Source organism: Oncorhynchus gorbuscha, linkage group LG21 (genome assembly GCF_021184085.1).
Source record: "Oncorhynchus gorbuscha isolate QuinsamMale2020 ecotype Even-year linkage group LG21, OgorEven_v1.0, whole genome shotgun sequence".
Lineage (NCBI taxonomy): Eukaryota > Metazoa > Chordata > Actinopteri > Salmoniformes > Salmonidae > Oncorhynchus > Oncorhynchus gorbuscha.
This window is the reverse complement of record NC_060193.1, coordinates 29,088,413-29,101,502: the sequence shown is the minus strand read 5'-3', so window position 1 is coordinate 29,101,502 and position 13,090 is coordinate 29,088,413. Positions and strand designations below refer to the sequence as shown.

At 45.1% G+C, this 13,090-nt stretch overlaps 1 protein-coding gene across 1 annotated transcript in view; it reads left to right on the top strand.

Annotated features, from left to right (window-relative positions):
* The window catches only part of LOC124008163 (glycogen phosphorylase, muscle form), a 28,599-nt gene extending 16,981 nt beyond the window's left edge, over positions 1-11,618 (top strand). The window contains exons 2-20 of the mRNA XM_046319231.1: positions 2,334-2,435; positions 2,819-2,897; positions 3,018-3,121; positions 3,334-3,465; positions 3,554-3,665; positions 3,879-3,961; positions 4,075-4,218; positions 4,439-4,531; positions 4,860-5,006; positions 7,637-7,800; positions 7,913-8,027; positions 8,134-8,235; positions 8,344-8,491; positions 8,575-8,633; positions 8,882-9,023; positions 9,248-9,455; positions 9,774-9,908; positions 10,021-10,087; positions 10,304-11,618. Of these exons, the coding sequence (XP_046175187.1) occupies positions 2,334-2,435; positions 2,819-2,897; positions 3,018-3,121; positions 3,334-3,465; positions 3,554-3,665; positions 3,879-3,961; positions 4,075-4,218; positions 4,439-4,531; positions 4,860-5,006; positions 7,637-7,800; positions 7,913-8,027; positions 8,134-8,235; positions 8,344-8,491; positions 8,575-8,633; positions 8,882-9,023; positions 9,248-9,455; positions 9,774-9,908; positions 10,021-10,087; positions 10,304-10,456 (2,289 nt within the window). The 3' untranslated portion in view covers positions 10,457-11,618. The remainder of the gene's footprint in view (positions 1-2,333; positions 2,436-2,818; positions 2,898-3,017; positions 3,122-3,333; positions 3,466-3,553; positions 3,666-3,878; positions 3,962-4,074; positions 4,219-4,438; positions 4,532-4,859; positions 5,007-7,636; positions 7,801-7,912; positions 8,028-8,133; positions 8,236-8,343; positions 8,492-8,574; positions 8,634-8,881; positions 9,024-9,247; positions 9,456-9,773; positions 9,909-10,020; positions 10,088-10,303) is intronic.
* Positions 11,619-13,090: the final 1,472 nt, after the last annotated feature.

The following is a 13,090-nucleotide window of genomic DNA, read 5'->3' as shown; positions in this document are numbered from 1 at the left end:
AAAGACCTATCATGGTCCAAACACACCAACACAGTAGTGAAGAGGGAACGACAACACCTCTTCCCTCTCAGGAGGTTGAAAAGATTTTTCATGGACCCTCAGATTTTCAAAACGTTCTTCAGCTGCACAATTGAGTATGTTTACATGCACACTAATAATTCAATATTATAGAAGAAGGCCGAGTATGACATTAGTCATGTCAACATCTTACTCTGCTTATCTTAATCTGTATTAGGTCATTGCTCGCCGTATGCTTACTTCGATTATCTTTCAAATTATTAGGACATGTAAACAGCTTAATCGGCGTTCCAGTGGTGGATTTGATCTGCGCATGTACCAGGCCAGTCCCGGGTAGCGCAAGCTTCCGTCTTATGTGCGAGTGAAGTGAGTTAGGAAAAACTGTAGGTATGTATCTTCTAAATCATTTTCACATTTTCACACCTCGCATGTCCCAACTCAGAATCAAATAGTCTTCGCAGAAATAACATGGTCACTGTGCGAGAACGTTTATTTTGTTTGCCGATGTTCTGCATTAACAAAAGTTCCCATCGGGTAGCCTGATTTCAGATGTGTCCATGTAAACAGGCTTGTTAGGGAAATCGTTCTTCTTGCAAAGCATGTAAACGTTTTAAACTAACTATTATATTAACCTGACTATCCACAATAACTGCATTATTATGTGCATGTAACCATGCTCATTGAGAGCATCTTGACTGGCTGCATCACCGCTTGGTATGGCAACTGCTTGACCCGCAAGGAGCAACAGAAGGTGGTGCGTACGGCTCGGTACATCACTGAGGCCGAGCTCCTTGCCTTCCAGGACCTCTATACCAGGCGGTGTCAGAGGAAGGCCCTAATAATTGTCAAAGACTACAGCCACTCAAGTCATAGACTGTTCCCTCTGCTACCGCACGGCAAGCGGTACGAGAGCACCAAATCTGGGACCAAAACCTCCTGAACAGATTTTACTCCCAAGCCATAAGACGGCTGAACAGTTAACCAAATGGCTACACAGACTATTAGCATTGTCCCCCTTTTTTTCTATGGACATTCTTGCACTTGCTCTATGCACACTCACTGGACTCGACCCACATACTACTCTCACACACTATATACGCTGACACAAACAAAACACTCACACATAGACACTCTTCACATAGGCTGCTGCTACTCTTTTTTATTATCTATCCTGATTGCTTCGTCACTTTTACCCCTACCTACATGTACATTACCTCAATTACCTCAACTTCCTCATACCCCTGCACATTGACTCTGTACTGGTACTCCTTACAGAGACTGGACTCAGTTTATCATGCGTCCTTGCGCTTTATTACAAATGCCAAGTCACTCACCCGCCATTGCAACTTGCACCAAATGGTAGGTTGGACCTGACTTTATATGCACAGACAGCTACATTTGTATGTGTTCATCCACAAAAGCCCTTTTGGGTAAACTCCCTCTTTACTTCTGTAGTCTGGTCTCCTTCACCACCAGCAGTTGTTGATTGTTGCTGCCTTCTTGGACCAGGTCTCCCTTGAAAAAGAGACTCCGTGTCTCAATGGGCTTTTCCTGGTGAAATGAAGGTTAAATAGATAAAACAATAGAAACTCCTTGTATATAGCCTCGTTATTGTTGTTTTTTTGTGTTACTATTTCCTTTTTTAAAAAAGTATTATTTGCTCATCTTTTCTTACTTTTGAACTCACGGTAAAGTCTACACCTGTTGTATTTGGTGCATGTGACAAAAATGTATTTGATTTCATGATGATTTCATTGCATAGCTTCAGTGTGAGTTGCATACCCCATACATGGATCTGAATGAGAATATGATGTAAAAACCTGTATGTCCTCGGTGACGTTCTAGTAGGTGGAGACAAGCTGCAGAGACATCCTATACGGACATAAGTAAACTAACTGCCACTGTTTGCGGCACTCTTTATGTCGGTTATTGTGAGACCATGGGATGAATCCAAGTGCTTTATAAAGAACTTTTGTCTTTTGAAACAGTTGTTGGTGTACACTAGCAGTATTAATAGAGGCTTGGGAGTTAGTTGAACTCATTCCAATGCTCTCTCAGAAAGAGCTGTTGCTTGACGGGTCGCCAAGTATAGTTCTGCTGTTTTTGGCAGCGCCGGCTCTCCCCTCTTGGCTACAGCTGCTTGCTCTCTAGAAGAATAGGAGAGGCAGAGATAATGTTGCATTTCTCAGGGCTACCACATGGGGGCACACTACTGTTGGATGGCTGAAGGTGTGTTTTAATGCAGAGGGTATTCTGCGCTGTACTGTATTGCATTCACTTTCCTTGATGTACCTTCCTCTGTTGCTCCTCTCCAGCGTGTGTACTACCTGTCCCTGGAGTTCTACATGGGGCGCACCCTGCAGAATACCATGGTGAACCTGGCACTGGAGAATGCCTGTGATGAGGCCACCTATCAGGTGACTGACGGATAGGCCTTTGGGCCATAGGACCCTTCTGGACCATAACAGTGTCCCATCATAGTTACCTCAACCTAGTACATTGTCTGTGACATACACTGTGGAGGGTATGAAACTGGCACATTGAACATTAATGACACTGACAATGAGTGCTTTTTTTTACACTCCATGTAAGATTCAAGAATACTTTCTGATTATATAATAATTTCAGGTACGTGGCCCTACTCTGAGATTGAACACTGCCCCATCCCCTTGTATTCAGATGCTAAAGCTTGACTTATTACGCTAAGGTAGCTCCCATCCTCCCTCCACCCTCCACCCTAAAATGTATGGTGGCTAATAAAGTACTATAAATCTTAACAATGTATCTTCGTCTTCAACAGTTGGGTCTGGACATGGAGGAGCTGCAGGACATTGAGGAGGATGCCGGCCTGGGAAATGGTGGTCTTGGACGGCTCGCCGGTTAGTGTCTACCTCACTGGTTCTTCCCTCCACAAATAGTGTAGCCAATGACAGTGATGCTCAGGCAGTGGTCAGGAAAACACCCACCTCATCTCTCCCCCCCCCCACCTGTGCTCTCAGCCTGCTTCCTAGATTCCATGGCGTCTCTGGGGCTGGCAGCTTACGGCTACGGCATCCGCTATGAGTTTGGCATCTTCAACCAGAAAATAGTCAATGGCTGGCAGGTAGTTTGACTGACTGGCAAAGTTGATTATATTTATGTACATGTCTGTGAGTGTATATGGTACTTTCCAGTGCTTGTTGGAGTCATGTGCTTTAGATGGTCCACTTATTTGATTAATCATTTCTCACATTTCTGTCATCTACTCACAGTAGAGTCATGATGCTGTATAATCAGAACTCATAGTTCATTGTAGTGACTGACATCTCCTCACAGGTGGAGGAGGCTGATGATTGGCTGCGCTACGGCAACCCCTGGGAGAAGGCCCGCCCCGAGTACATGCGACCTGTCCACTTCTATGGCAGAGTGGAGCACACCCCCGAAGGGGTGAAATGGGTTGACACACAGGTGAGAGGCCACATAGAAAAGATACAACATAGAAACAGTCATCATTGTAGCCATAACTAAACATTACATGACCCTGCTATGTTGACAGGTAGTGTTGGCCCTTCCTTATGACACCCCAGTCCCTGGCTACAGGAACAACGTTGTGAACACCATGAGACTATGGTCCGCCAAGGCCCCATGTGATTTCAACCTGAAAGACTGTGAGTTACTTCTGGATTGTTTGGGCTTGCCTGGTTTACCGCTTGAACCTGCTGATTCAATTATGCATCGCTCAACATCTTTACAACCTTTGTAATAGTATTGTCAGTCAGCTAAGTCACCAGTCAGATTGTCAGGATTAGAGCTGGAAAACAGTCTAGTGCAAGGCATTTTAAATGTATGATGTGACCAGACGTTTTTCTGTCGTTCTACAGTCAATGTTGGCGGCTACATTCAGGCTGTGCTGGACAGGAACTTGGCTGAGAACATCTCCCGTGTCCTCTACCCTAATGACAACGTGAGTAGAACCTCGTGTTTATGAAACCTTTATTTACCCAGCCGTCAATGCACTGTCATGAGGAATTCATAATAAACAAGTGGGATGGACTGTGGATCTGTGTTTGACCCTAGTTCTTCGAGGGCAAGGAGCTTCGTCTGAAGCAGGAGTACTTTGTGGTGGCGGCCACTCTGCAGGACATTGTCCGTCGCTTCAAGTCCTCAAAGTTTGGCTCCACCGAGGTTGTGCGTGTGGACCTGTCCACCCTACCTGACAAGGTAAGCTCGATAAAATAGATATCCTTAGCGTCCTAGACTGTTGTAACCGGACGATATGTATCAAAGCACCATATACTCTCCATATGTCTTTGTTCATTGACCACTCTACGGTACTATGCCAAAGACACAATGGCGGAGTGTGAGACTATATGCAAAAGTTTCCTTCCCTAACTGCATCGTATCTATTGTGCTGATGTCCTCTCTCTTGCCCATATTGTAGGTGGCCATCCAGCTGAACGACACCCACCCTGCCTTGGCCATCCCTGAGCTGATGAGGATCCTGTTGGACACGGAGCACCAGACATGGGAGAAGGTACAGTGCTGGTCCCCCTGCTTAAGCAAAAGTGTTGCACAAAAAATAGAAGTGTAACGAATACTCACCACGAAAAGGGGAATGCTCGCAGAGATCTTTATATAATGACGAGTTGCTCATGTCTCTGCCCTAACAATGGGAGTTGTTGTCCCAAAGGCGGGAAGGAAGGTCACAAGCTTAGGTCTAAAATAAGCCAGTAGAAACACATTGGGCTTGTTTTGGACAGATTTTGGCAAGAGTGAAACCTTCGCTTAGCCTCTTCCTCTCACAGCCTCTTCCTCTCACAATTTCCTTCTACATGCATCTTTGTGTTTTACCCCTCTCTCAGGCCTGGGACATCGTTACTCGTACCTGTGCCTACACCAACCATACAGTCCTGCCTGAAGCCCTGGAGCGCTGGCCAATCGACCTGTTCCAAAACCTTCTGCCCAGACACCTGGAGATCATCTTCGAGATCAACCGACGCCACCTGGAGGTAGAGAGAGGAAGAGGGTGGGAGGGAGGGGGGGGGGGAGTGGGAGAAAGAAAGACAGTGAGAGAGACATCCAAATGTTCACTCCATATTACAGTGTGGGTCAAATAATAAAGGCATGGGTCTTAAAACCACCAGACTGTACAATTTTAGCCGTCTTATGCCACGAATTTGCAGTCTCAGACAAAATGTCTATATCATGGGCAAATTCTTATGTCGTAAACGAATGTCGGACATCTTGGCTCATTCAGTGTGACAGGGTCTAGGTCTGCTAATTTAAGTACCATTACGTGTGGTCGTAGGCTCCAACAAAGTTCTGTCAGTGTCTGAAACGTTGAGCCTTTATCGTATAGTGTGGCTGATGTTACAAGCCGATCCTGGTGACTGACCTCAGCCACAAGGCACCTATTATTCACTATTGTGAATAGTCAGATTAATCTAACGGTTTGTTTTAAAAGTTTTCATGCTTTGAAAGAAGAATGATTTCCCTGAAAATATTTGTTATGTGATACATCTGGAATCAGGCTACCTGGTGGGATTTGTACAAAATCAGCAATCAAAATAAATGTTCAGCGACCATGTTCTTTAGGGGAAGCCTATTTAATTCTGAGTTCGGACACCAAAAGAATGCAGGCAACAGCTCGTCGAACATCTCATTCAAAAGTCATGGGCATTAATATGGAGTTGGTCCCCCCTTTGCTGCTATAACAGCCTCCACTCTTCTGGGAAGGCTTTCCACTAGATGTTGGAACATTGTTGCAGACACTTGCTTCCATTCAGCCACAGGAGCATTAGTGAGGTTGGGAACTGATGTTGGGCGATGAGGCCTGGCTCACAGTCAGAATTCCCGAATCCTCAGACAGGTGTTCTATGAGGTTGAGGTCAGGGCTCTGTGCAGGCCTGTCAAGTTCTTCCACACCGATCTCGACAAACCATTTCTGTAGGGACCTCATGTTGTGCATGGGGGCATTGTCATGCTGAAACAGGAAAGTGCCTTCCCCAAACTGTTACCACAAATTTAGAAGCACAGAATCGTCCAGAATGTCATTGTATGCTGTAGCGTTAAGATTTCCCTTCACTGGAACTAAGGGGCCTAGCCCGTACCATGAAAAACAGCCCCAGACCATTACTCCTCCTCCACCAAACTTTTCTGTTGGCACTATGCATTCGGACAGGTAGCGTTATCCTGGCATCCGCCAAACCCAGATTTCTCCTTCGGACTGCCAGGTGGGTAAGCGTGATTCACCACTCCAGAGAATGCGTTTACACTGCCCCAGAGTTCAATGGCGGCAAGCTTTACACCACTCCAGCCGACGCCTGACATTGCGCATGGTGATCTTAGGTTTGTGTGTAGCAGCTCGGCCATGGAAACCCATTTATTTATTTTTATTTTATCCCCTTTTTCTCCCCAATTTCATGGTATCCAATTGTACGGGCTCGGGAGAGACGAAGGCCGAAACAAGCCGCACTGCTTCTTAACACAGCGCACCTCCAACCAGGAAGCCAGAACCACCAATGTGTCGGAGGAAACACCGTGCACCTGGATACCTTGGTTAGCGCGCACTGGCCCGCCACAGGAGTCTCGCTGGTGCGCGATGAGACAAGAATACCCCTACCAGTCAAAACCTCCCTAACCCGGACGACGCTAGGCCAATTGTGCATCGCCCCACGGACCTCCCGGTCGCGGCCGGCTGCGACAGAGCACGAACCCAGGGTCTCTCACTGCGATGCAGTGCCCTAGACCACTTTGCCACCCGGGAGGCTGGAAACCCATTTCATGAAGCTCCTGACCGAACTGTTCTTGTGCTGATGTTGCTTCTAGAGGCAGTTTGGAACTCAAGTAGTGAGTGTTACAACAGAGAACAAACATTGTTTTCACGTTCTATGCGCTTCAGCACTCGGCGGTCCCGTTCTGTGAGCTAGACATTTCCACTTTACAATAAAATAACTTACAGTTGACCGGGGCAGCTCTAGCAGGGCAGAAATTTGACAAACGGACTTACTGGAAGGGTGGCATGCTATGATGGTGCCACGTTGAAAGTCACTAAGCTCTTCGGTAAGGGCCATTCTACTGCCAATGTTTGTCTATGAAGATTGCATGTCTTTGTGCTTAATTGTATACACCTGTAAGCAACGGGTGTGGGTGAAATAGCCATATCCACTAATTTGAAGAGGCGTCTACATACTTACATAGTGTATATTTGAATGTGAAAACTATTTCTAAATTGCATACTTTAAGTTGTGCCGAACTCACGTCACTCGCACATAAGCATAGAGTGAGGCTTGTGCCGCTGGTGCTGGCACATGTGCAGATCAAATAAACCATTGCAGTTGATGTAGCCTATATCAACTGGAATAGCCTCGCAAGCCATTCACAGAATGTGACGACAGAACTGGAGCAGATTGCACTCTGTCCAGGTTGACATCAAGATCTAATTTTGGAACACCGCACAGTGTGACGTGATGAAAGACTGAATTTGACGTACCGTCTGCAGAGCCTTTTAGAGGGATAAAGAGTTAGATACAGTTCAAACCATTGCCTCAACATTTATGAGCTAGCATCTCTCACTAACATGATCAAAACAGGAAGGGCCATACAACTACTATAAAATGCTTTGTCCCTCCTCCCTCAGCGCATCGCTAACCTTTACCCTGGGGACCATGACCGTCTGCGCCGCATGTCCCTGGTGGAGGAGGGCGACCAGAAGAAGATCAACATGGCCCACCTGTGCATCGTGGGCTCCCACGCCGTCAACGGAGTGGCCCGCATCCACTCGGACATCATCAAGGCCACTCTGTACAAAAAAAAAACTTTGTTTTATTTTGGCGTTAGCTATACTGTACTTTGCTATCCCATTGGTCAGTGAGATGTCGAGGGGCATTTGATCATTCGCCCATTGTGTCCACAGGTTCAAGGACTTCTACGAGGTGGACCCCCACAAGTTCCAGAACAAGACCAATGGCATCACACCCCGACGCTGGCTGGTCATGTGCAATCCTGGACTGGCTGAAGTCATTGCAGAGGTATGTGGTGGAGTATACAGCTAAAGTGAAGTAAGAGTGGCTTTGACAGTAGTGTTTGATAGAGATTCTTCTAAACATGGGTGTTTCTGAATGTTTGAATGTGCAGAGGATTGGTGAGGATTACATCCGCGATCTGGGCCAGCTGAAGAATTTGCTGGAGTTTGTGGATGACGACTCTTTGATTCGGGACATCGCCAAGATCAAACAGGTCAGAACACAACAGTCTCTTCTCATATGGTGTCGTTGTCATTTCGGTCCACATCTCCGTCTTGAGACAATGACTATCACTCCTCTTAATACCTGTTTCTATCTGTAGGAGAACAAGCTTAAGTTTTCTGCCTATCTCGAGGAGCACTACAAGGTGAAGATCAACCCCAACTCCATGTTCGACGTTCAAGTCAAGAGGATCCACGAGTACAAGAGGCAGCTGCTTAACTGCCTGCACATCATTACTCTCTACAACCGTGAGTGGTACTCCATTCTTTCACAGCTCTAGTGAGAGACATTATTCAGTAAACCAAGTTAGCCTGTCTTCTTTTTCAATCAGGCATCAAGAAGGAGCCCAACAAGAATTGGACCCCCAGGACTATCATGATTGGAGGAAAGGTGAGTAGCAATTCAAGTGTGATTACATAACAAGGACACACAGTGTATTGTAAAAGTCTTAATCATAGATATATTTTGTTAGCCTGGTCCTACATCTGTTTGAGCTGACTTGCCAACTCCTATGGAGACAACGTCTATAGTTTTTAAGACAGCACAAACAGATCTGGGACCAGGCTAATCTTTTGAGCTACCCTGTATGAGATTTTGGCATCCATGTGCTTCCATATGTTTTTCTCCATTTTCCCCAGGCTGCCCCTGGTTACCACACTGCTAAGCTGATCATCAGGCTGATCACGGCCGTTGGAGATATTGTCAACCATGACGAGGTGGTGGGCGACCGCCTCAAAGTCATCTTCCTGGAGAACTACAAGGTCACTCTGGCCGAGAAAAGTAAAAAAAAGTCACATACTTATTGGTTTCTTTCTTTATGCTCCCATAGGAGCCAAGTAACCCTCCATGTCTTCCTTCTTCGTTTAAGACTTCACGCTCGCCAGCGCCGCCAAATTTTGTTAAAGGTTCTAAGACGCATCTTTCTCGGCCTGGTCTCATCTCTCTATTTCTGTTTATCCCTGTCCCGCTCCCCCCCACCCATCTCTTTTTCTCTCTCTACCCAGTCATCCCTGCGTCCGATCTATCTGAGCAGATCTCCACAGCTGGCACAGAGGCGTCTGGAACTGGCAACATGAAGTTCATGCTGAACGGAGCGCTCACCATCGGCACAATGGACGGAGCCAACGTAGAGATGGCTGAGGAGGCCGGGGAGGAGAACCTCTTCATCTTTGGTATGAGGGTGGATGACGTGGACGCCATGGACAAGAGCGGGTAAGACCGTGGAGGGTGTGAGTGGGTGGATGGATGGATGGATGGAAGGACAAAGAGGTTCTGGTTAGTGATGGTGGAGAAGACAAAAGATTGGCATTGGATGATAGCTATGGAGAGAACTTATGGATGACATGGAAGGATGCTTACTTGGTAAAGTATGGTGAGGAATGGTGAAGGATGGAACGGAAGCAGATTTTTTTTTTTTGGGGGTGGTGACTTCGAAATTATGATAGGTGGAAAAATGACATAATGGAAAAAATGTGTTTTTATCTTATTTATAAATGTATCCTCTTCTTTAGTAATTTATCCATCTTCCAGATATGATGCCATGGAGTACTACAATCGCATTCCTGAGCTGAAGCTGGCCATGGACCAGATCGCTGGTGGATACTTCAGCCCCGACCAGCATGACCTCTTCAAGGACATTGTCAACATACTACTGCATCATGACAGGTGGGTGAAAAAGCTGAGTCACCGAAATAATACCCAAATGCTGACACACTGTACTCAACTGATATACACGCAGCCACACAATGTCTAACCGAGCATGATGTTTGTGTTGCAGATTCAAGGTGTTCGCTGACTACGAAGCCTACATCAAATGTCAGGACAAAGTCAGTGCTCTCTACAAGGTCAGTGTTTCATAGACTGAATATCTATTGTTTTAGTTTTTCTTAATTTCTTTCTTTTTTTGTAAAGTGTGTTAAGATCTGTTTAAATGCACTGTAAATAAAAGGTGACTTGACTATTCCCCTGTCAACTCTGAGTTTTTCCACATACATAACATAACAGTATTCCTTCCTTCTGCATTGGTTTTAATTCCCCTCTCTTCCGATCCATCCCAACAGAACCCCAAAGAATGGACCAAGATGGTGATCCACAACATCGCCGGTTGTGGTAAATTCTCTAGCGACCGCACCATCGCCCAGTACGCCCGGGAGATCTGGGGCATGGAGCCCAGCCTGGAAAGGATCCCTGCCCCAGATGATCCTCGCCAATAAGCCCCAGCCAGAAAACCAGCCTCAGGCTTGTCCACATTTCCAACCTCTGTTTTTCCCACAGCCCCAACTTCTGCCTTTACCTCTGGCTATTCCACAAAAAAAGAAATGTTAACTTAAGAAATGGTTTAGAAACCTGAAATCTCCCCTATAACTAGTACCTTTTCATTGTGCTATTTAATTGTGGTCAGTATTAGTTAATGATTGACCATAGCAACCCCCTGTCCAGCTATGTGATGGCCAATAACCTGATACCACTTTTAACCTCGACATTCAGTACTAATTTTCAATGGGCTGGGTCAAAATCAGCATTCACCTTCTCAATGCATAGTCGACTGGCTGTGCAACATCAATAACACTTGTTGACCATCATTTCAGACAATTTGGCCGGAGAATACACCCTTTAACAGTCATTGGGGTCAACAAGTAGCTGGAAACCACAACACTGTCTAATGGTACCAAAACCATGTCTTCCAAGGATGAGACAAGATACAACATTAGAGTGGCTGAAAATATGCACATTCTTCTCACATAGACACTGTGATTCTACACTACAGCTTTGGCCTGCCAATGACCACCTCTTTAATCATATCTGCACCAAATAACGAATCAGGTTCAATGGACTAGGTTGACATGCTCATCTTTTGGCTAGCCCCCCCACACAATGCTTATTACTAAAAATATTTTCTGCTGTCAGCTGTGTTTTGTTTAGCATGATCCCATCGGTATATCCTCAAAACGTTGTTCCGGTGTCGGAAGTTATGATCCATCATTTAGTGCAACAAACTAAGCCTTCTCTCCTCCACCTTCTCTGCCTAATACCTCTATGATTGACTATAAAGCTGCCTTAACGAAGCTGTGTGTGTAGTTGTACGGCCTAAAGTAAGCCCATGAACACCTTGACTGCTCATGTAAGCAGCTAGTTTTTTATGTTAAAATAAATAACAATTTCTGGTACAATAGTATTTTTCAGTGTTTGGAATGTCTTGGACTTAACTTTAAGATTATACTAGTAATTGAGTGTGTAGGGTTGATGTAAATTGCACTTTCCATTAGTTTATTAATGTTTATCTTCCTTTAGGGAGAGTCTGAAAAGCACTGAAAGCTTCAAACCCTGCATTCTCTTGTTAATGTGAAACAACCGTCAATAAAGGAGACAAAGTTACAACAATTGTTGTGATATTTTGTTACATTCCAAAATAGCTACATTCTCTCATCACTTTTTGTCTATACATTTTTGTGTCTATGAATAAAAACTGAGCAAATTACACCTTGAAAATTAGGTAAAGACCATATGACGGCGCTACCGCAGGACTATAAAATTGCAAACAAAGCCAAAGTGAAGTACACACAACAAACACACAAACAAGCTAACTAGCTGTATATCTGGAACCTGTTGCTGCGTTTGAATCATGTCTGGCCTTCTGCGGGGAATGCTGAAAGTACAGTTGGCTGTGGCTCTTCTTTGAGATTGAGTTGGTGGATCGTATCCAACTTTTAAGGTGCATACACCGCCCCCTAAGATGCATGCACCACCACCCAAAATACAAGAGCCACGCGGGCCAACTTTGTTTGGATGTCTGGACGATACTGAAAATATTTAGCTAGCTAATGACCTCCTGTTCTACATGAAAAAGACAGACAGAGACTTGCTAGCTATGTTAGCTAGTTAGATGGAATTTTCTACAAGGAATCTGCCTCCCGAAAAAAGCTTATCCCAAGTGGGTGTGACACCTACTCCCATTGCCTGCTGCACTACTGCTTGGATTCCATCTGGCAATTTGTTCACCATCTGCCCTGGTTGTCTCACCCTGTCTGGTATAGGTACCCCCGCCACACTCCCCTCTCTCTCCCAAGCTTTCGTTCGCCTCCGGCACACATGCACTGTTGAGGCGAGTGACTCTGAACTTACAATGGCTAGCCCCAAGTTGTTATATTTTTCGAAAGTGCTTTATGCTATTTGCCTCACCACTTCTGCGTGCTTTGTTGACTATGAACTTGCTTGTTTACCCAACATGGGATAGTCTATGTTATGTTTGTTCCCATACTCGGGACTCTGACTCTCTATTGGCCACACGGACTCTTGGCCTCCCACTCTATTCTAACCACCTCTCGCCGGCTTTGTATTCATGTTACCTGATGAAATTGCTGTACAAAATGATCTTGTTGCTATCTAATGCACATTCAAATGTAATAAATCAATACTGCAGAGCTCTCCATGTCCTTTCCATGCCCTGATTGTATTACTGCTTATTATATCTGGAAATGTGCAGGTTGTTGGTCAATTTCTTCAACAGATGATCAGGTCTATATAATTATCAAACTTATATATATAAAAAGGAAACACAAACTCTTTTTTAAAGTATTAAAATTCTCCTTTAGCAATACACTTGTAGGCAGAAGTTGGTACAGAGTACAGTATATGATAGACACTTTGCATAACCTGGGTAGAGCTAAGACCTCCTGTAACTCCTAAAGCCTCCCCAGTCCCCCTTACGTGACTTTCCCTGACAACAACATTTTAATGAATCTAATCTCCCTCTGACAGCAGCAACCATCTTGTCAGCAATTAAAAGCTCTGAAGTGGGTTTGACCGAAACTTGACCTTTCATTACAAGTATAGGGTCATAACAAGGT